This window comes from Ostrea edulis, chromosome 10, assembly GCF_947568905.1.
Source record: "Ostrea edulis chromosome 10, xbOstEdul1.1, whole genome shotgun sequence".
Classification (NCBI taxonomy): Eukaryota; Metazoa; Mollusca; class Bivalvia; order Ostreida; family Ostreidae; genus Ostrea; species Ostrea edulis.
In genome coordinates, this window is record NC_079173.1 from 13,590,081 (window position 1) to 13,614,365 (window position 24,285).

Here is a 24,285-nt window from a genome sequence, read left to right on the forward strand (position 1 = left end):
TGCATGTGGGTTTTTTTTCAGGATGGGGGGGGGGGGGTAGGGTCCATGTATAGGACGATAGGAACTGAAAATTGCATTCGCAAGGGCTTGGTCTGACTAACAACTGTAAGTAGAGTACTTCGTTTTGATTTTATTTACAAGCCCGGAACACGCCCCCTTCGTGTAATACACGCGTACATCGATCCATGAATTAATAAATATGAACTTGAAATTAATAGATTTAATTACATGTATGCACATGTGTGATAACTATTGTGAGTACTGTACGGGGGTGGAATTTTCATACTTGTATTGCAACAGATAATTCAACCATCCATTTTTGCATTTACTACATTTATGTCAGCAGTACATTATACATATATGAATCTCGGAAATGTAGAGATTCCGGGAAGGAAATGGTATTAATATTGGGGAAATGGTTAATTTAAATACTGTTGATGTTTTTCATTTCTAACTCTGGATGTAAAGAAAAATATTGTAATTACTACACTGCATTGAATTGTGAAAAGCAGGTTTACAATTAGGGCGACAGTGAATGTAATAACAGTGCATTGAAAAGAAGAGGGTGTAATTTGGTATTCAGGTAGTGAAAGACGAAATGAAAGATAGTCTGGACCAGACTAAATGAAAGATATCTACACGTACATAAAAATCAACATCCTTCAGACAGTATTCTCAACTACAAAAAGATAGTCAGTGGGGAAAATAAACCGTAAAAACTGTAAGGAAAGCGTAATCAATGTCATAGGACCAAGAAAAGAGAAAACAGAAGGAATAGATAAGTACGAAGCAATACATGTAGTTGGAAAAAAAAGGGTAGATGAAAGAAAGCTGCTGGTTGAAAAGTTCATCTCTGTTTGATCGGAGAGAATAGATAAAATACTTATAGAAGGAATACAGCGACAAACAGAAGGATGAGCATGGACAGACGAGTTAGCAAGGGGGGGGGGGGGGGGGAGCAGAAAAGCAGCACATACTGTGTATGATGTGACTACAAACAGTGAAACTGTTGGAGATGTCACGAAGAAGTTGTGTAAAGTCAAACTTAGGAATCTTGGTATTTTGAGGAGCAAAGACAGCGATATACTATAAAATAACTGATGTCATAGGCTCTCACAACACAAAACTGGGTCGGTCTCTGACATGATTTATTTGATTGATTGATTGTTTCTTGTTGAACGTCCCTCTCTAGAATTTTTCACTCATATGGAGACGTCACCACTGCCAGTGAAGGGCTTCAAAATTTAGGCCTATGCTCGGCGCTTATGGCCATTAAGCAGGGAGGGATCTTTATCGTGCCACACCTGCTGTGACACGGGACCTCGGTTTTTGCGATCTCATCCGAAGGATCGCCCTATTTAGTCGCCTCTTGCGACAAGCAAGGGGGTACTGAGGACCTATTCTAACCCGAAGAATAGAAGAGAAAACAAAAACTTAAGAAAACACATTCACAAACATGCACACAAGACAATACATATACATGTAATATAAAATGTAAAGACATTAAACCATTTACGATAAAAGATTGATATGACTGCAAGTATACATGTAATTTATGTGTATTTAAGGGGCCGGTCAATATTTATTGGGGGGTTGAGACCGCTGCAAAATGCAATAGGACACACATTTATTTTGACTTGCATAGTGATAGGACTCCAACACTTTTCATTTTCAGCACTAATAGGACGGCTATATTTTTTGCAAATGTATCAATAAACAAAAAATATTATGAAGTATTTCAAACTTTGAATTCAACTATCTTTTAAACAATAATATTGAATTGTGTGCATGCTTTATTTCATGTCCAAGTTGAATATATCAGAGACAATTTGAAATATCAAATACTGAACCTTTGAAAATTTTTAATATCAAAACATGTAATTAAAAGTAACGTAATTAAAACTAAAGTCTAAACACATCTTTAATATATAATTTGATAGTTTGCCATTACAACCTATCATTGGGTCAAATGCTGTATGAATTGTTTCATACCGAGTGTTCGGCTGTTCTCGGCACACTGACTTGAACTCCGTTCACCTGATCAAAATATAGGGCTCACGGAGGGTGTGACCGGTCGACAGGCGATGCTTACTCCTAGGCACCTGATCCCACCTCTGGTATATCCAGGGGTCAGTGTTTGCACAACTCTCTATTTTGTTTGACTTATAGGAGTTATAAGATTGATCACTGTTTGTTATCTTCACCTTTCATGAAGAATTCTGAGATGTGGAAAATACTTGTAAGTACATGAGACAACAATTCAGTAAAACAGTAATTAAAAAAAAGCAAAATGTAGCACTTTAAACAATAATTTAACAAATAGAAAAAAAAAATAAGATGAAAATAATGAGATTAGTAACTTCACTGGACAAATTACCGAACAAACATGGCAAAGTAAACACAAGTTTCTCAGGAGCTTGAATCTCTCAGCTGATATAACTGGAGAGACAGATTTTAAGTAATGATTTTGAAGAACCCCAGAGATTTTTAAAATGAAGCAAAACTATTTAATCATACATACATATTTATTTATTCGATAGGACACACACTTTTTAATTACACATCTGATATAGGACAGCAACTTTTTTTTGTTGCATTTTTAGAAGATAGGACATGGGTTTTTAAAAAATGGAAATATGGAATACACCGGTCCCCCCCCCCCCCCCTAATAAATATTGACCGGTCCTAAGGTAGCTCAATCCTCATACGACTTATCGATATTAATGGTTAAAAGTGGAAAAACTGTATTAATTTCCACTCAATATAGCATAATCTAATCTATATTAAAAGACAATAGGTATTTTTTATAAAGATATCAGACATACGAATACAGAAATATAGGTCAACATCAGAAAAATTACACATTTTAGAAATATAGGTCAACATCAGAAAAATTACACATTTTCAGAAAACAGAATGATACAAATAGATAAAAACTTTTTAAAATGAAAATTTTTTAATGTCACCATTTCAGAAAAACTACTATTACTTTATGAATGTTAATCAATTAATTGTGGATATTACATAGACTACTGAATTTATTCTTTATATACATTATTATGTTTATACTATAGTAAGGAAACAACTGTAGGTAATAAAATACACATCATCATCAAAGTATATGGAGAGAAGAAAGTACACCACAAGATTGGAAAACAGGGTTGATACATGATCCAACACAGGGTGATTTAGTGCATTGTCGCAACTGGTGAAGAATAGCAATAATGATGACAACAACAGAGATGATAGGGGGGGGGGGGTATCCTCACAAGAATATCAGAGGAATTAGACAGTTGAGAGAAAGGGAAGGGGTACAACGGAGCAGATATATATGCCCAGAACAAGCAGTAGAATGCGGATAAATTTTATATCTATTATTCGTTGATTATGAAGAAATATTTGACAGTACTAGTGTCCATTGTGAAACATGGAAAACTTTAAACCAGTATGGAATCCCAGAAAAATAAAAATTTGAATCATCATCAAAGTAAATCACATCAACAGGCCTTTTCGGTGCTTCTATAAAGGCTTTGCATCATTTTAAATCTGACAGTTTAAGAAAATAGGGTATTGTTGGATTTCGGTGCTTATTTAAATACATGTATATATATCTTCTTTTTAAAATACCATTAATATGGGATATATTTGTATAATTACCGCCACACGAAATTTAAAAAAAAGAGAGAGCTTTTCATTATATACAAACACAGCCTATAAGTGATTTAAATGTACCTACTATCGTCCATGTAAAAGAATGATCGGAGCCAAATGTCTATGGAAATTTCAGCTAATGAGGAAACCCCAAGCTTATACTCAAAGTTATGCTCCGTTTGTGGCAAATTTATTCGCCGTGTAACATATAAATCATAAAAATACAAATGTTGATGAAATTTAAAAAATGTTGAATCATGTAAATTGTAACATGAAACAAGAAGATTTATTGTTATAAATATATTCGGGGCCTTTAACATATATAGCCATTCCACTTCCCGTGTGGATCCGGGTTAGAATAAGTCATCAGTACTCCTTGCTTTTCGTAAGAGGCGACTAAATTTAATGGGACGGTCCTTCGGATAAGACCGGTCCCGTGTCACAGCAGGTGTCTCACGATAAATACCCCTCCCTGCTCAACGGCCGTAAGCAATAAGCAGAGGCCTAAATTTTGTAGCTCCTCACCGGCAATGATACGGTCTGCATACGAGTGAAAAATTCTCGAGAGGGTAACGTTAAATAATATACAATTAATCAACTTCAATTTTTCTGGCCCAGTGACTTTTGAGAAGATATTTAAATTACTCCACCGTATTTTGCCTTTTCTTGATTATCTCCCTTTTAGAGGGAGCACAGCCCTTCATTTATATGAACTTGAATCCTCTGTATCCAAGGATGATTTGTGAGAAGTTTTCAACTTGAAATTGGTCCAGTAGTTCTTGAGAAGATTTTTAAAGGAATGCATATGCTATAAAATGTTTGCTAATTCTTGATTATCTCCACTTCAGAAATGGTGTTCATTTGAACAACAAGTTTGGTTGAAATTAGCCCTGTGGTTCTGGAGAATAATTCGAAAATGTTAGAAGTTTACAGACGCACACCAGACAAAAGATAATCAGAACAAGCTCACATGGCTACGGCAATGGACGTAATAACCTGGAGCTCGGTAGAAAGCTGATGGCATGGGATCTGGATGAAAGATATAAGCCTGGTGAGATACTGGAAGAAAATTCCTTTGGTAAAGATGTTTATACCCCTGAATCGGTCTCGAAACGGATAGCCCCCTGTTTGTTGAAAATATATAAGCGAGTGCTTGGGGGAGAAGTCAGCATGCACACGTGTACCGGAGCCAATCGAAACTTCGCTCGGCCATTCTCGAGTTTTCCCCCCTTCTCAACTCATCCCGTGGGGACTCGGTTTAGAATAGGTCCTCAGTAGCCCTTGCTTGTCGTAAAAGGCGATTAAATCCTTCAGATGAGACCGCAAAAACCGATGCCCCGTGTCACAGCAGGTGTGGCACGATATAAATCCCTCCCTGCTCAAAGGCTGTAAGCGCTGAGCATAGGCAGCCCTTCATCAGTATTGATGACGTCTCCATATATGAGTGAAAAATTCTAGAGCGGGACGATAAACAATATGCAGTCAATCAATCAATCAATCTTCTCAACTCGACGGAAAAGACCAAGCGATGTTCTGTAACAAGATGACATGTGACGGACAACTTGCGCATGCACTAGGACATGTTTATCGGAATCGGCAATGTTTCATGGACATTTGTGAAGAGAATTATAAAAAAAAATGTTCTATACAATTTTCAGTGTTAATAATTAAAAAACCCAACCCAAAACGCTTGATGTTTACTGAGTTGCATGACCACCGTGGCCAAACTTCAATTGGATACAACCATTCCTATATATGCAGGATGCAATCGTGTTTTTAGCGTATAAGTACGACCAACCCCTACGGCAATTTACTATGGAGAGTGTAGATGTCCGTGAGGAGGGGTTAGAAAGTGGACCGTATTTTTCTTTATACAGATATTTTTAAAGAAATGTATAACCTATTAGGTGACGCAATGAATTTGGGTTTGAATGATACATGTATATATAACATAGCATTCGGTCAGATCCCCTACCACTTGTTCTAACACTTCAACACAGTTAGGAAATTCCGTGTCTCAGTCGCTCGTTTTATTTAGGCCTATCTATTTTGTTTTTAGAAAAGAAAAAAAAAACCTATCTAAAATTCAATTAACATCAGAGAAAAGCATGTATTTTATATATAACTATTTCTGTAAATTAATGTGCCAATTTAGGCCTATTTCAGCCTAGAATATTAGTTTTATGTTAGAAACCCATGTGTTTCTGCAGGGATGGAATCCATGAATATTTGAAAAAGGGGGTTCTACCATTAATTTTGGTTTTCAAAGGGGGTATCCACCCTCAAAATGCGTTATTTTGTTGTATTTATGTATATGTAGGGATTCTAAAATTCATTGTTATTTCATAATTGTGATTTTTCATTTTAGATTTGGTATAAGTATTTCCAAATTCAGAATTGAAATTTATTTTTTTTTTTATTACTACTCTCACAAGTGGTCATCTCAAAAGCTTATAGAAGGTACAAACTGACTATTCAGAACGACTTATGAGAGTGATCGGCGGGGAAATAACATATTTTTGATAAATTTTTGGTTCTGTATAAAATAATTTCATTCTAGACGGGGGATATATACATAAGATCTATACAAGTTATCCACACTTCAGGTGCCTGTGTTTATAACCTTGTACATTTGTAAGAAGACACAAAAAAATCCCGACCATTTTTGCGATAATGGCATATGCAAATAGAGTTATCAAACTTTTAAAACACTCTCCGGTAACGAAGGAAGAAATAGTGTACCGGTACAAAATCTTGACATTTCGGATTTCCTCCAGAATTTTTTTTTTAATCTAGATTAGGTAAGTGTATTTAACAGAATATGACAGGTAGAGGAAACTAGATATGTTATGAACTCATGAAATAAAGAAACGAAACTTGTCTGAACTTTGTATTTTGTATGTTTTTATGTTCAGAAAAATTAGCTTGCGCAGAGCTTATCTTTATCACGTTTTCAGTACATGGTCTATCGTTATTATCATAATGTTAGTCCATTAGCAGACATTTATTCCGATCATAAGTCGCTTCTTAAAAATGTCAGCGGATCTTTTATTTGATTTTGGTTAGTTTGAAAGCAGAACTAATTTATTTTAAACAGGTTAGGGACACTTCCCCTAGGCAAGAGCTCATTCTCGCTAAAATGCGATTATTCCTCTTTAGCGAGAGTAAATATATCCCCTGCAACCGAGAAAAACACCAGAGGAGTACATCTATTCGTGTTTTTAATGTGAAAACAAAGAAAAAGTGCAAAGATGTCCGATACTTAGTACTGCAAACATATAAATCAAAAGAAAAGTAATCCCGATTTGCATTGGATTTCAGCCTCCTCCTCTCTTATGTACACAGCAACATTGATATGAAATTGTGCATTGTGTTCTCAATTTTATATCTAGGTAATCCGCACCACATTCATCTTCACTAGCCAAGGGTTTTCGGTCCACTCCACTCCCCATAAACCATTAATGGGGAGTGGAGTGGACCTAATCTCAGCGAGATTCGTCGAGGCTGGATATTTGGACTGACGCCTCTTCCGGAAGAGGCGTCAGTCCAAATATCCAGCCTCGACGAATCTCGCTGAGATTAGAGTGGACCGAAAACCCTTGGCTAGCGAAGATGCACCACATTGACTGTGTGTCACACTGATTCAGCTTTGCACGGGATTTGTCAGTTTGTCAAACATGACAACAGGATCACTTGTGGTTAAATGTTTGTTTTCTCACTAAAGACATGAAAGAGGGATAGGATAATCACATAATAGTGAAAAAATTTCGCTATAGGGGAAGTGTTCCCAATCTGTTAGATGCAGTTGTGCAGAACTGAACTATTTGATTTTAAATGCCATGATATGGACAGTTCTGTCACCAATTGGACTGCTGCTTAAAATCCATCTTCACTAAGTTTTTATACAGTGCAAAGATCCTTGTGATAAACAATGACATGGGGTGCCCGGGAATCCCTGACTTGTATTAGGTTACAGAATTATTACAGTATATGATTAGTCTCAGTTGGACCTGTGGCATGCACTACACAATAAAATCTAGATTTAATGGTCATTTTGGCTTTCTGCTGTGGGATTTCCCATCGTCAGATACCCACGGCTGATCTCATCTTCTACTCGAGATCAGCCATGGGTATCCCGACAATGGGGGTTTCCTTGCAAATCAGAAACTTTTCTTTAATTCATAGCAGAAAAGGTTTGAGAATTCAGACATTCAAACAATGTCCGATTGGGTTGAATGTAATTCGTATTTTATAGGTCAGTATTCTATTTAAGTGTAACAATTTATTCATTGGGTTTCGTCTGAGGAAGATCTTGCTGTGAAAACATTTAATTCCTTTCAACTTAATCTGACAACATAAAATTTCCTTCCTCATGTTGATGAAAATAGATCTTGACATACAGCAATTTAATCCGATTTATTTCTGATTTTCTTATAAAGTTTTCTAACCTGCATATGATTCAGAGTTGCTTCTATATTGCTTTGTTATTCCATTTGCATTTGAAATTTTTCAAGTACTTCTTTAAGTTTAATAAAAGTACATATACATGTATGGCTGGTTTCATTTATGTAAATTAAAAGTCGTACTAAAGGATGTATCCAAAATTTAGCAAGTATTCTCATTTCAATTCTGGTTCAGTGAATTTCAATCTTTCATCATTTTTTTTTTAAATTGAATCAGTTTAATTGAATGTCTATGTACAGCATCGCCAGGTTTGAGAATTTTGCTGGTGTTTAAAAACAAGTCCTCAAAGAAATCCTATTAGTCTTGCAGTGTATTATGTTTTTACCTTTGGTATCTTACAAATTGTAATGATATCCATTAAAATTTTCCTCATGTATGTGCTAGAGTTGTAAACAATGCGCATATGAATCTTGTGAAATATAGTACATCTATTTTGACAGCTGGGAATTGTGACAGAATTGAAAGTAGAATGTAATTTATACATGTTATATAAGAAATAATGTCAGTTTTGAAAATATAGAATGGTATGAACTGCACCACATCACACAGGCATTCTTTTCGTGGTAATGAGCTTCATGTGGTATGCTGGTGTTGCAGTTCATGACCACATGTATTTTCAAAAATGAAATTATACACTGTTATAGTTTCTTTATTGTGATTCAGATATGAACAATTTTGAGTACGTGTACAGTTAAACTTAAACCTTGTTATCTCGAACTTGATGGGCCCTGGAAAAAAACTTTTTGGAGATATTTGAGGATTCGAGATATCGAGGGTAAAATACTGAAAGAATAAATGGTTGGGACTTCCGAATCACTTTGACATAATTATCCACAATATTCGAGATATCAGTATTTGAGATATCGAAGGTCTACTGTACTCGTTTCAGCAGAATTTTTGATAACTTACTTACACTAAGTAGTGTGTTGGCTAGAAGTGTAACAGTTAATTGAGAGTGGAAGCATGGGTTTTTTTTTTGTAGATTGGATATGTTACTAAGGCGCTGTCCGTATGTTCATTGTTTCCATCGTTGTCTAACGACTGTGACGGGTTCATCTCCACAGGTTCAGCAACCGCTGAATTTTCTTCAGGGGAAACGCTGCAACCCTTCAGACAGTGTTGGGGAGTTTGATCTCAAGTGTCCAGCAACAGGTACACAGCGTCATGTACTCGTGGGGTGATAGTATGTATGAGAAAAATATTCCATCCTGTCAGTAGACATACCGATCAGGAATTTGAATTGTCTACCTTTGCAGGGCCAGGCAAATAAACAAGTTTTCCTTCTGCACACTTGGGAATATCAGAGATTATAATTGTAAATGATAGCTAATTTTTAAGTTTCCATTCATGTCCCTTCGTGGGCCATTATTGTAGTTGGCTGCAGATGATGAAAAAATAACAAATGTCAAAGCTACACAGATCAGAAAATTACAAGTTCCAATACATGGACATAAGACTTTTTCGCCTCAAGAGAGCAGACAAAGGAGAGAACTTGTGCTGGAGTATTGATATTTAGCGGTATGAAAACATAACTATAAAAGATGCCATTCCTTTTGGACTTGTTATGCATGTTAAGCACCTGATCTTATTTCACTCTGCTGTATTTTCTTCTCATTTTCAGACTTTTTGATTCTGATTCATTTCATGCTATTATTACTGATTCAGAAGGACATTCCATATAAAGATTTATTATTATACTGATTATCCTCTTGTAGTAAAGTAGCAGGGTTATGCTTTCTAACTTATTCATGCATGTACATGTGTAACTAAGTGTGTTTGCCAGTGTATCTGGGTCTTACTTGTTCAAGATCGCAGTCAGTAACTGAATTCGATGTTGTTTACACCATACAAAGTGTACCATGTCAGTTATACTTGCCATGAATATTGATAAAGAGAAAGAAAAAGTTTGTTATCATGCTTATTGATTTCAGACTCTAAAGGCACATATATGTTAAGATGCTCATAAGTGATCATAAGAAATGTTTGTGAACACAATAAAGGGTATACTATTTACTTTTTCTGTCTCATCCATATTGATTTCTGGGTCAGTAGGTCAAGGTCACAAAATATTTATTGAAATTTTTGTCATAATCACTCCAATTATATAACAAATGCTTAACTTCCATGTGGAACAACACATGTGTCTATATAAGTACAATATCCTTACAATACAGCCACCATCGATAACAAGCATGTGTGTCTATATAAGTACAATATCCTTACAATACAGCCACCATCGATAACAAGGACTGAACCCATGTCACATGGGAAAAGTGAGTTTGTCTGAGATGGCCCGGTGAACACAATGCTCTATCACACACAGTCATTTGAACTCAGGTCACAGTAACAAAAAACTAGAGTGTTCTAACCACTACATTATCCCAACACCCAATAACAGAACTGGACAGAAAGTTGCCAATTGATTTCTTGTCAAAAGGTCAAAGGTCAGGGGTGGATACAATTCTAATGAAACCTTTTGATCTGTCAGCTTCATATTTAGTACATAGGTTGTAGGTGGGATGTTTATTGATATATACATGTAGTCTATTAAGTCGAAAGTGAAGGACATATTTTTCAAGTTTTCTTGTCTGAGAATGGCACCCATTTAATGATGTCATGTTGTAAAGGGATACACCATTTGTTCAATATGATCATGCATGTCTCAAAAGTATTTTTTTCCTTTTAGATGAAACTCTACGAAAAGTTTTGTCGTCGGGCCAGAGGGACGTAAATGAAGCTGTGGGTCAAGCCAAGGAAACCTTTAGATCCTGGTCCAAACTTTCGGGGTTTGAGAGGGGCAGTGTCCTCAAGAAGGCGGCCAATATTATGAGGGTAATTTACCTAGACCAAGATCGTGCTTTAAATCACAGCAATTACATTGTTTGAATTAGAAAACTTTTCTTATCTTATGTGCAGTTATACCTTTGTTTTCAATATATTTTTTTCATAATTGCAATAGAATTGAATTCTACCAAGAAGATGTGGCATGAGTCTGACTGCAATATTATCCCAATTACACATTTCAATATTATAGCACTCTTTGTTAGCCCGGTCTAAAATTTGGTCATTTTCATTCCCAAAGATATACATGTACCATTAGTTTTGACATGAAATCAAATGTACAGGTTATCTTTCTTTCTTTAGCATATACATGTATTATAGCAAATTCACAACCTAGCTACTGCCAAAATAAAACAAAGATTACTATCCCACCAAAGGAACCCCCCCTACACCTGTAATACAATATCTGTTTTGAAAATTTTAAATCCAGTTTAGTATCCCTCTTCTCACCCAAATTCTTTTTCTAAATCGTCAGCATTAGATTTTATAGAAGAAAATAAATGATGAAAATTTTCAGATAAATTTTTTTCATCATAGCACACTTGTTTATAGTATTGTGAATTATGCTGTGTACTGATTTTAGGATCGCCTGGAGGAGATTGCCCGGACTGAGGTTTTGGACTGTGGAAAACCTATTTGGGAGGCTCGATATGATGTTCAGGGATGTGCCGATACGATAGATTATTATGGAGGATTGGCAGCTAGGATCTCTGGTTTGTACATAACTTGCAGTTTGATGTCATTTTTCTACACATGCAATAAATTTTTTATTGTTTTTTTTAGATGAAAAATCTCATTGCTTACTCTATGTAAGCTATAGTCTATATAGGAAGGAAAGATAACTCATGCTACAGCCAAGTAAAAAGAAATAAAACCCTGCCTCCTTCTTCAAAATTTGAAATCTTAGGCCTGAGAAACTATTTTTTTAAATTTTTTGGCCATAGATTTTCTCTGTTATTGTGTACTAAGTCAATTTGATTTTATGTACAAACACAGACGGCATCCCAAAGATTTGGTTGAAAAATCCTTCATACTGTAACCATGGAAATTGTGTGTGTTTGTGGGGGGGGGGGGGGGGGTGTATTTACAAATACATGATTTCGTGTAAATCCCCCCTCCCCCCACATGTACTATTCTCATAGAGAGGCAATTTATTAGTTAAAGATACTGATGTTGTGTAATTAAACACTGCACGTATGGTTTGCAAAGGAAATGTGCAAAATTAACAACACGTGGAATTATCAACGTTTACAGTAAAATGCATATGTATGCACCATCTGTATGGGAGTAGCTTAAGTTTAACCTCAAGTGTGATTGATTTCTACTTGTCTGAGCTTGTGAAAAGGAAATCAAAATTATGTCAGAAGTTGTGCATTGTAGATTCCTAAATATACACATTTATTATTGCATATTTTTGCACAAACATCACCTTCAAGATGAAATTACTCACTTTTCTTTTTACATTGCTAAAATACATGTAAAATCTCTCGGTCAACAGACCACTCACGCATTCATGTTCTCGTAATTTGAAGTCTACGAATCATGGAGATTAAGTACTCACGTAAGATAAGGTATTTACAGTATGTCAGCTATAGGTACACTGTACTTTCATACACGGATCACAGATAAGTTGTTAGGAAGAGTGTAAATTAACACTGTTATCTTACACCCCGACCACAGAAAAGGTATAAACAGGGGTGTAAATTAACACTGCTATCTTATACCCCGACCACAGAAAAGGTATAAACAGGGGTATAAATTTACACTGTACACTAACAGGAGTATAAATTTACACTGTACACCAACAGGAGTATAAATTTACACTGTACATTGACAAGAGTATAAATTTACACTGTACACACTAACAGAAGTATAAATTTACACTGTACACTAACAGGAGTATAAATTTACACTGTACACTAACAGGAGTATAAATTTACACTGTACACTAACAGGAGTATAAATTTACTCTGTACATTAACAGGAGTATAAATTTACTCTGTACACTAACAGGAGCATAAATTTACACTGTACACTAACAGGAGTATAAATTTACACTGTACACTAACAGGAGCATAAATTTATACTATACACACTAACAGTAGTATAAATTTACACTGTACACTAACAGGAGTATAAATTTACACTGTACATTAAAAGGAGTAGAAATTTACACTGTACATTAAAAGGAGTAGAAATTTACACTGTACACTAACAGGAGCATAAATTTACACTGTACACTAACAGGAGTATAAATTTACACTGTACATTGACAAGAGTATAAATTTACACTGTACACACTAACAGGAGTATAAATTTACACTGTACATTAACAGGAGTATAAATTTACACTGTACATTAACAGGAGTATAAATTTACACTGTACACACTAACAGAAGTATAAATTTACACTGTACACTAACAGGAGTATAAATTTACACTGTACACTAACAGGAGTATAAATTTACACTGTACACACTAACAGAAGTATAAATTTACACTGTACACTAACAGGAGTAGAAATTTACACTGTACACTAACAGGAGTATAAATTTACACTGTACACTAACAGGAGTATAAATGTACTCTGTACATTAACAGGAGTATAAATTTACTCTGTACACTAACAGGAGCATAAATTTACACTGTACACTAACAGGAGTATAAATTTACACTGTACACTAACAGGAGCATAAATTTATACTATACACACTAACAGTAGTATAAATTTACACTGTACACTAACAGGAGTATAAATTTACACTGTACATTAAAAGGAGTAGAAATTTACACTGTACATTAAAAGGAGTATAATTTTACACTGTACACTAACAGGAGCATAAATTTACAGTGTACACTAACAGGAGTATAAATTTACACTGTACATTGACAAGAGTATAAATTTACACTGTACACACTAACAGGAGTATAAATTTACACTGTACATTAACAGGAGTATAAATTTACACTGTACATTAACAGGAGTATAAATTTACACTGTACATTAACAGGAGTATAAATTTACACTGTACACTAACAGGAGTATAAATTTACACTGTACACTAACAGGAGCATAAATTTATACTATACACACTAACAGTAGTATAAATTTACACTGTACACTAACAGGAGTATAAATTTACACTGTACACTAACAGTAGTATAAATTTACACTGTACATTAACAGGAGTATAAAATTACACTGTACACTAACAGGAGTATAAATTTACACTGTACACTAACAGGAGCATAAATTTATACTATACACACTAACAGTAGTATAAATTTACACTGTACACTAACAGGAGTATAAATTTACACTGTACATTAAAAGGAGTAGAAATTTACACTGTACACTAACAGGAGTATAAATTTACACTGTACATTAAAAGTAGTAGAAATTTACACTGTACATTAAAAGGAGTAGAAATTTACACTGTACACTAACATGAGTATAAATTTACACTGTACACTAAAAGGAGTATAAATTTACAATGTACACTAACAGGAGTATAAATTTACACTGTTCACTAACATGAGCATAAATTTATACTATACACACTAACAGTAGTATAAATTTACACTGTACACTAACAGGAGTATAAATTTACACTGTACACTAACAGGAGTATAAATTTACTCTGTACACTAACATGAGTATAAATATACACTGTACACTAACAGGAGTAGAAATTTACACTGTACACTAAAAGTAGTAGAAATTTACACTGTACATTAACAGTAGTAGAAATTTACTCTGTACATTAACAGGAGTATGAATTTACGCTGTACACTAACAGGAGTATAAATTTACATTGTACACTAACAGGAGTATAAATTTACACCATTATTTTGTACACTGATCACAGATAAGGTATAAACAAGAGTATGAATTTACACTGTAAACCTCTAACTCTTTATGTATATATTTGCAGGTGAATTCCTACCTTTACCTAATGGAAGCTTCAATTATACAGTCCGTGAAGCCCTTGGTGTGGTTGGGGGAGTTGGAGCTTGGAACTACCCACTCCAGATGGCATCCTGGAAATCCAGCCCTGCCCTTGCATGTGGCAACACCTTCGTGTTCAAACCCTCACCCTTTACCCCTCTGACAGCTGTTATGTTAGGGGAGATCTACAAGGAGGCGGGGCTTCCAGATGGTTGCTATAATGTGATACAGGTCTGTGCAAAAGTTGTACACATAATTTTCTATTGGATTGTAATTACTTCTGTGTGTGTTATGAAATATCTGTTAATACTAGACTGTCCTACAGGAATTGCTATGTTTAATTGAATTAATAGCTTGTAATCTATGTGTAACAAAATATTTGTAGAATTTTCTACCAGACTATCCAACAGGGATTAAAACTAACCCTTTAAATGAAGGAGCCAAACAGGCTACCAATTCTTTACACTTTCACTACAGTAGAACACGTTAATACCAAACCTTAGGAGCCAGCAGAAAACAGTTTATTATAACCAAATTTCTTCATATCTAAAAACATTTTTATTATTTTCCTTTCATAGGGGAATGAATATCACTTTGCAATAAGTGTGATTTCCTTCTGTATACATTTGTTATAAGCATGTTTTACTGTAGTCTGTAGTGGTATTTACCAGTGCCGCATGATGACAACAGGAAATATAAATATCTGTGTAAATACATGTATAAGAAATAACCCAATGAACCTTTTATATTCCACGATTTTTTACTTGCCAGTTTGTGTCTAACATGTATAAGAAATAACCCAATGAACCTTTTATATTCCATGATTTTTTACTTGCCAGTTTGTGTCTAACTAGCCATGTAAATATCTGCATCATTGTAATTTTAAATCATTTTATTCATAAATCAATGCATAACAAACAAACACTGTGATTTTAATGAGATATGGTTCATGCAAATCATAACACTATTATATAGATACATGTACATGTATATTATGTAAAGTCTTTTATCAATATGGGCACTTTCATTAATGTGGGCACTTTCATCAATATGGGCACCTTAAGGGGGATTTGCATTTGAAGAACACATCTAAATTGTTTTATACTACAGCTGAATTTAAGAATTTCGCTTAGGGCTATTCCAGAAATAAATACATGGGGGGTCGGGAGGCACCTTTTGTATATACCAAGCACCCATAAAAAAAATAAAAAATTGCCCCATGACCCATCAAATTGATAAAACTCATTTTACAATGACCCATCTAATTAAAAAAAACATAACCAGATCCACCACAAAGATATTTTAAAAAATGAAAACGGTACAAATCTCACGAGGTTTTCGGGACAAACATTCTAGTAGTCAATGATTGGTAATGCCTGTGCGACATTGTATCACAGTAATTCTGAAGAAACAATGTCACATCAACAATCAAAGGCATCTATGGCAAGAATGTTGGAAAGATTGGGAGTCCAAGCGATGCTATTATCATGAAATGGGTATGGATATGTTTTTCCATGAATCGTTCATCTTCTAATGGAGGCCTCTATATCACCATCACACTGACTGATAAATATAACGCATCGGTACCCTCGCATAAATCAACCAAGGTTTGCCTATTTTTATTAGAAAACGGAATACTTATTGATTTCAAAATATTCCCAAGATCGATGCACTGTAAACTGTAATAATCTACAGAGTTTGCCGCCATCACGTCCCAAGGGACCCTACTAAATGCGCCTCTAATTTGAAGAGTGCCGTAATGGAAATAGAAAGTTATGCGCTACAAAGAGCGACAACTCGAATAGTTCTATGTTATTTCCGATTTCGAAAGCAGCATTTCGAAAGCACGTTTTCAATTTTCCCTCCGACGTTTTGTAACCAACACGACAAGAGTGACAATAAAAATATTCTGAAAACTCAACACCCACGTGGCACAAAATTAAAAAACAAAAGAAACTACCCACTACCCATAATAAAAAAAATTTAACAGTCCAACCACGGACCAAATAAAATATGAAAAAATACGACCACCCACACAAAAAAAAGTATCGTTTGCCGCCCAACCCCCCCATTTGATCATTTCTGGAACAGCCCTTACATATTTAGATATACAGGAATGTTTTTTTAGATTTTGCACTGGGGCTGTAGTGCAAGTTGGGGCTAGTGATACTTTTAACTTATACTCAGGTGACCAATAAGGCCTGTTGTCTCTTGTTATTACATTTTATTTCTGTGAGGTTCACCAACTCATGTTATAACTTTTCCAACTTAATCAAACCCAAATCAGTTCACCTGTTGACCGCACCTGTTAACTAATCTGTTATTTAGTGTTGTGCAGTTAATATGTCTGTTATTTAGTGTTGTGCAGTTAATATGTCTGTTATTTAGTGTTGTACAGTTAATTTGTCTGTTATTTAGTGTTGTACAGTTAATTTGTCTGTTATTTAGTGTTATACAGTTCTCCACAACTGTTAACTTGTCTGATATTTAGTGTTGTACAGTTAATATGTCTGTTATTTAAGAATGTACAGTTAATTTGTCTGATATTTAGTGTTGTACAGTTAATTTGTCTGTTATTTAGTGTTGTACAGTTAATCTGTCTGTTATTTAGTGTTGTACAGTTAATTTGTCTGTTATTTAGTGTTGTACAGTTAATATGTCTGTTATTTAAGAATGTACAGTTAATTTGTCTGATATTTAGTGTTGTACAGTTAATTTGTCTGTTATTTAGTGTTGTACAGTTAAGTTGTCTGTTATTTAGTGTTGTACAGTTAATTTGTCTGTTATTTAGTGTTGTACAGTTAATCTGTCTGTTATTTAGTGTTGTACAGTTAATTCGTCTGTTATTTAGTGTTGTACAGTTACTGTGTGTGTTATTTAGTGTTGTACAGTTAATTTGTCTGTTATTTAGTGTTGTACAGTTAATTTGTCTGTTGTTTAGTGTTGTACAGTTACTGTGTGCGTTATTTAGTGTTGTACAGTTAATCTGTCTGTTATTTAGTGTTGTACAGTTAATTTGTCTGTTATTTAGTGTTGTACAGTTAATTTGTCTGTTATTTAGTGTTGTACAGTTAATCTGTCTGTTATTTAGTGTTGTACAGTTAATCTGTCTGTTATGTAGTGTTGTACAGTTAATTTGTCTGTTATTTAGTGTTGTACAGTTAATCTGTCTGTTATTTAGTGTTGTACAGTTAATCTGTCTGTTATGTAGTGTTGTACAGTTAATTTGTCTGTTATTTAGTGTTGTACAGTTAATCTGTCTGTTATTTAGTGTTGTACAGTTAATTTGTCTGTTATTTAGTGTTGTACAGTTAATTTGTCTGTTGTTTAGTGTTGTACAGTTAATTTGTTATTTAGTGTTGTACAGTTAATTTGTCTGTTATTTAGTGTTGTACAGTTAATTTGTCTGTTATTTAGTGTTGTACAGTTAATTTGTCTGTTATTTAGTGTTGTACAGTTAATTTGTTTGTTATTTAGTGTTGTACAGTTCATTTGTCTGTTATTTAGTGTTGTACAGTTCATTTGTCTGTTATTTAGTGTTGTACAGTTCATTTGTCTGTTATTTAGTGTTGTACAGTTAATTTGTCTGTTATTTAGTGTTGTACAGTTAATCTGTCTGTTATTTAGTGTTGTACAGTTAATTTGTCTGTTATTTAGTGGTGTACAGTTAATTTGTCTGTTATTTAGTGTTGTACAGTTAATTTGTCTGTTATTATACCCCCCGCAACAAGTTGTGGGAGGGGTATACTGGAATCGGGTTGTCCGTCTGTCTGTCCGTCCGTCCGTCTGTAGACGCAATGGTTTCCGGGCTCTAAAGCATTATCCTTTCCACCTACCGTCACCATATCATATATATGGACTACCCATGGGATGAAGATGTTCCCTATCGATTTTGGGTTCAAAAGTTTAAAGGTCAAGTGCACTGGACATCGAAGTAGCAATATGGTTTCCGGGCTCTAAAGCGTTATCCTTTCCACCTACAGTCACCATATCATACATATGGACTACCCATGGGATGAAGGTGTTCCTTATCGATTTTGGGGTCAAAAGGTCAAAGGTCAAGCGCACGGGACATTGAAGTAGCAATATGGTTTCCGGGCTCTAAAGCGTTATCCTTTCCACCTACAGTCACCATATCATACACATGGACTACCCATGGGATGAAGATGTTCCCTATCGATTTTGGGGTGAAAAGGTCAAAGGTCACACGCACTGGACATCGAAGTAGCAATATGGTTTCCATTTAAATTCTTTAACGGCTTTTTTCATTGCATGGAGATGCTGTGTTCCTAGATAATCCATTTCTCCCTACAAACGAGAATACCCAAGGTTTGTCATGCCATTTGTTTTTTACACTCAGAAAAGAGGTAGTTTATACTTATTACCAACACCCTTTGGGAAATTGGGGTAAGCGGGGGCTATTCTTAGTAAGCATTGCTCACAGTACCTCTTGTTTAGTGTTGTATAGTTAATTTGTCTGTTATTTAAGGTTGTACAGTTAATTTGTCTGTTATTTAGGGTTGTACAGTTAATTTGTCTGTTATTTAGTGTTGTACAGTTAATCTGTCTGTTATTTAGTGTTGTACAGTTAATTTGTCTGATATTTAGTGTTGTACAGTTAATTTGTCTGTTATTTAGGGTTGTACAGTTAATTTGTCTGTTATTTAGTGTTGTACAGTTAATCTGTCTGTTATTTAGTGTTGTACAGTTAATTTGTCTGTTATTTAGGGTTGTACAGTTAATTTGTCTGTTATTTAGTGTTGTACAGTTAATCTGTCTGTTATTTAGTGTTGTACAGTTAATTTGTCTGTTATTTAGGGTTGTACAGTTAATTTGTCTGTTATTTAGTGTTGTACAGTTAATTTGTCTGATATTTAGTGTTGTACAGTTAATTTGTCTGTTATTTAGTGTTGTACAGTTAATTTGTCTGTTATTAAGTGTTGTACAGTTACTGTGTGTGTTATTCAGTGTTGTACAGTTAATTTGTTTGTTATTTAGTGTTGTACAGTTAATTTGTCTGTTATTTAGGGTTGTACAGTTAATCTGTCTGTTATTTAGGGTTGTACAGTTAATTTGTTTGTTATTTAGTGTTGTACAGTTAATTTTTCTGTTAATTAGTGTTGTACAGTTAATTTGTCTGTTATTTAGTGTTGTAAAGTTAATTTGTCTGTTATTTAGTGTTGTACAGTTAATTTGTCTGTTATTTAGAGTTGTACAGTTAATTTGTCTGTTATTTAGTGTTGTACAGTTAATTTGTCTGATATTTAGTGTTGTACAGTTAATTTGTCTGTTATTTAGTGTTGTACAGTTAATTTGTCTGTTATTTAGTGTTGTACAGTTAATCTGTCTGTTATTTAGTGTTGTACAGTTAATCTGTCTGTTATTTAGTGTTGTACAGTTAATTTGTCTGTTATTTAGGGTGAGACTAAGACAGGACAGATGATAACCACCCACCCAGGAGTTGCCAAGATGTCATTTACTGGCAGCGAGGTAACAGGCAGCAAAATAATGGAAGCCTGTGCCAAGGTACGTGATGCGCATTAATTTAATAAAATTCCAAAAGCTAAGAATAATCATATGCTTCCTGTATAGTACATACAAAAATGTCTGATGCGTATATGTCCTTCATACAATGTTTATCATTGTTTTATTTTTATTAGGATATAAAACATGTAACGTTGGAATTGGGAGGGAAATCTCCATGTATCATTTTTGAAGATTGTAACCTTGACAATGCAGTGACAGGCGCAATGCTAGCCAACTTTTTATCACAAGGACAGGTATTTGATCAACATGTTACATGGATCTCGTGTAGATCCAGTATACATATATAAAGAGAGTTGCTATTGTTAAAGGCATAGGGTCTAAGATATTGGTGAAATTTTGCATGTTCCAAAAAGGTGGTGAAATTTAAGATCATAACTAGAAAATCACAAAAAGTTCTTCAGAATGTTTACAAACACATTGGATATGATAGTAATTACAAAATAATTTCCTGTTCTCATTTGCCTAAACTGGTACCCTGTTGACTTCGCATCTCTTATGTTTGTGTGTAGCCAACAATCATCGAGGTACCAGTTTAATATATTGTCCTCCAGACAAACATTTTATAAAGGGCTAAAACGTCAAAATGACTTTAATTTCAAAGTGCTGCAGCTATAGATAACTCATAATTAATACTACAAATTTGTTTTTTGAAGTTCTTGCAAAATATTGTGACGTCATTTTAGAGATAAAAGATAGACCCTATGCCTTTAAATTATAATGAATAGGTAGGATTATATGATTTATTGCACAGGTATAGTTGTCATTTGTAAATGTCTGATAGTGCAAGATTAACGTTTCATTGATTTAACTTTGTGCAGCAAGTTTCTTGCTAAAGGCATACAGTGTTAATTAACTACAATTTCAGATAACCATCAATGTGGATAAAACTTTTTTCCAGGTTTGTTCAAATGGGACCCGAGTGTTTGTTCACAGGAGTTTGATGGGACCCTTTCTGGCTAAGTTAGTGGAGAGAACGAAGCGTATGAAGATAGGGGACCCATTTGATGAAGACACTACTGTTGGGGCCACTATCAGTAAAGAACAATTTGACAAAGTGATGCACTACATCGAGATTGCTAAGAAGGAGGTAAATAGACACACAGAGAGAACTGATCATATTGTATGTCAGAGTGCAGTAAGAGAGAGAGAGAGAGAGAGGTCATACACTACTGTCAGAGAGAGAGAGAGAAACTTTATTATACATTTACTGGCAGGACATGTACATAAATTATAGGGCTGAAATAAATCACCAAAATATCAATTGAATATAAACACGATTCAATATTTGATTCATTGCCTCGATTTTCGGTTCAATACATTTAATACAAACAGGTCAGTAAAATACATCAGGCTCAGCCTGTGTCTATTATTTCTACCTGCATGAAGGACAAAATAGCATCGAAAAAAGTTAGAATGTTGTTTGCCTTGAGGTTGATGAAAATAATAATGAACTTTATCAGTTTAAATTACATAGCCAACAGGTATCTTGCTGTTCGGCAGTTTGGAACATTTTGCTTTTAAAATTAAGATTTTGATTCATGGTAATTAATTTTTTCTTCAATGTTATTGGTTTCTTCTGTAAACTGTATCGTATTGATAATATCGAATCGTGGCATAAGTATTGAAATATGTATTGTATCATGAAGGGGGCGTATCGTTTCAGCCGTAATAAATTTAAAACTGTTCTTCACATGTGGCACAATGTACTATTTTTAAAGCTTTTGTTTCTGGACATTCACGTGGATGCTATTTGGGTATCTTGCTTTGATGTAAGTAATGGTCAAGATGTTTAGACATGTTAAGTCGGTATGTACGGTAGCCTTATATGCACTGAGGAGTTCAATTATAATGAGATAGCAATTAAGCATAGAGGTCGTTACTGATGTTGAATATTTACAAAGGTCTTTGGCACAGTTTGACTCATCCATCATTGTGGACATGCGTTTCATTTGAACGAACTTACTACATGTAATTCCATTTCCATTATGAACACAGGGTGCATCTGTATTGTGTGGTGGGGAGAGGGTGACCCCTGACCCCAGTCTGGGAGGATATTTTGTCAGTCCCTGTATTCTGGTTAACTGTGAGGACCACATGACGGTATCCAGAGAGGAGGTTTTTGGCTCTGTGATGTCCGTCTTGACCTTTGACACGGAGGAAGAGGTCATTGCCCGAGCAAACAATTCTGAGTATGGACTGGCTGGTGGAATCTTTACAAAGTAAGGCGGCGTTATCTAAAAATAAATGAAAGGTACACAAATCTGAAAGTATTTACATGTACGTGTATGATTTATAGAATTAAGTTTGTTACTGTACTGTATATATATAAAGATTTCTTATACAACTTAAAGATTAACAATGTCAAATGCTACATATGTATATAAATATACATGTTTTTCAAGGTTGATAATATTTCATGATTATATATATTTAAGATACTTTATCTAAAATCTTTGTATTTTGCTGTAAATATTTTTTTTTTACAATCTTTGCAGATCTATTCAAAGGATTTAATTTGAAAACTTCTTACTTCTCTCTCTCTTTTTTTTTTTTGCTACGAAATACTAATCCACAAAATTTGGAAATAAGAAAATAAAATCTCTGGGTTTTTTCACACCTGTATTTTTCCCTTTCAGTAACCTCCAGCGAGCATACCGCGTTGCCTCAGCTTTAGAGTCAGGCTCGCTTTACATCAACAACTACAATGTCACCCCTGCTGGCGTTCCTTTTGGGGGATACAAAAAATCTGGGCTGGGGCGTGAAAATGGCCCAGACACGTTGGACTACTACACACAGATTAAGTCCGTGTATGTGGAGATGGGTGATTTAGAGGCACCGTTCTAAAATCTAGGCTGGGGCGTGAAAATGACCAGGACACAATTGGACTACTACACGCAGATTAAGTCTGTGTATGTGGAGATGGGCGATTTAGAAGCATCATTTTAAGATCATGTTCAGTGTAAAGACTTTCTGTGATTTCACTAGAATTCACCTGTGTTGTATCATTATTGACCAATGCTGTATATACATGTATGTAGTTTAAATTGAGTAGATGATTAAAAACAGAGAAAGTGGATGTGTTGTGTATTACTTAAAGTTAAATGTGTCTTCTAAAAGTGGACTAAATTATAAGAATAGTGAAATATTGACTACTATTTATTAGATTTCTGATACTTTTGGTGCAAGTCATGCTATACATATGTATTTATATTTTTTTTGGGATTTTTGATTTTTGGTCACTTGAGTAAACTCAGGTGACCTATATTGCAATTGGTTGTCATGCGTTAACAATTGAACATTTTTAACTTCTTGATAAGTACCAGTCCAATTCTTTTCAAATTTGGTATGTAGCATCATCGGGACAAGGGGGACATAAATTTTACATTTCAGGACTCCAGCACCCCTTGGGCCCAAGGGGCTGGGCAAAAACTGCCCAAAATTGACAAAATTTTCAAAAATTTTCTTCTCTAGAACCATGCACACACGTGAAAGAAAAATTAAATGCATAGTGATGTAGAGCAGGAAGACTTCTACCCAGATTGTAAATTTCTGGGGTAGGGGTTCAGACCCCAGGGCGGGGCCAAACTTGTTATATACCGGGTAGTGTTTATGTGTAAAACACTTAAATAGCATCTTTAGTGCTATTGATACTAAATTGAACTAAATGGATAGAGCAGGTAGTCTTTTAGTCCAAAATTGTAAACTTGATGATCCCCAGAGTAAAGGTTCTGACCCCAGGGTGGGGCTAAAAGTAATATATAGTATTTATGAGTAAGTTTGATGATATTGTATAAAATCTAAATGCATGTTTAGGAATAGCAGAAAAGGATGTA

General features: G+C 34.7%; 1 protein-coding gene across 2 annotated transcripts; it reads left to right on the forward strand.

The window, feature by feature from the left end:
- Positions 1-89: 89 nt before the first annotated feature.
- On the forward strand, positions 90-23,528 carry LOC130050972 (4-trimethylaminobutyraldehyde dehydrogenase-like). 2 transcript variants are annotated; one of them, XM_056152023.1, is made up of 10 exons: positions 90-105; positions 9,098-9,267; positions 10,802-10,947; positions 11,540-11,669; positions 14,892-15,136; positions 20,324-20,431; positions 20,566-20,685; positions 21,351-21,539; positions 22,448-22,671; positions 23,089-23,528. In XM_056152023.1, exons 2-10 carry the CDS (start codon positions 9,105-9,107, stop codon positions 23,294-23,296), a joined length of 1,533 nt encoding a protein of 510 aa, XP_056007998.1. In that variant the 5' UTR covers positions 90-105; positions 9,098-9,104; the 3' UTR covers positions 23,297-23,528. The 2 variants fall into 2 exon arrangements, with proteins under 2 accessions (XP_056007998.1, XP_056007997.1); XM_056152022.1 differs by lacking the exon at positions 90-105 and adding an exon at positions 6,345-6,452.
- The last annotated feature ends 757 nt before the right edge of the window (positions 23,529-24,285 follow it).

Coding starts and splice junctions, on each gene's coding strand:
- LOC130050972 (XM_056152023.1), top strand. CDS start 9,105: ATGTTACTAAGGCGCTGTCCGTATGTTCATTGTTTCCATCGTTGTCTA. Junction 20,432..20,565: donor TAATGGAAGCCTGTGCCAAG/GTACGTGATGCG, acceptor TATTTTTATTAG/GATATAAAACATGTAACGTT. Junction 20,686..21,350: donor ACTTTTTATCACAAGGACAG/GTATTTGATCAA, acceptor ACTTTTTTCCAG/GTTTGTTCAAATGGGACCCG.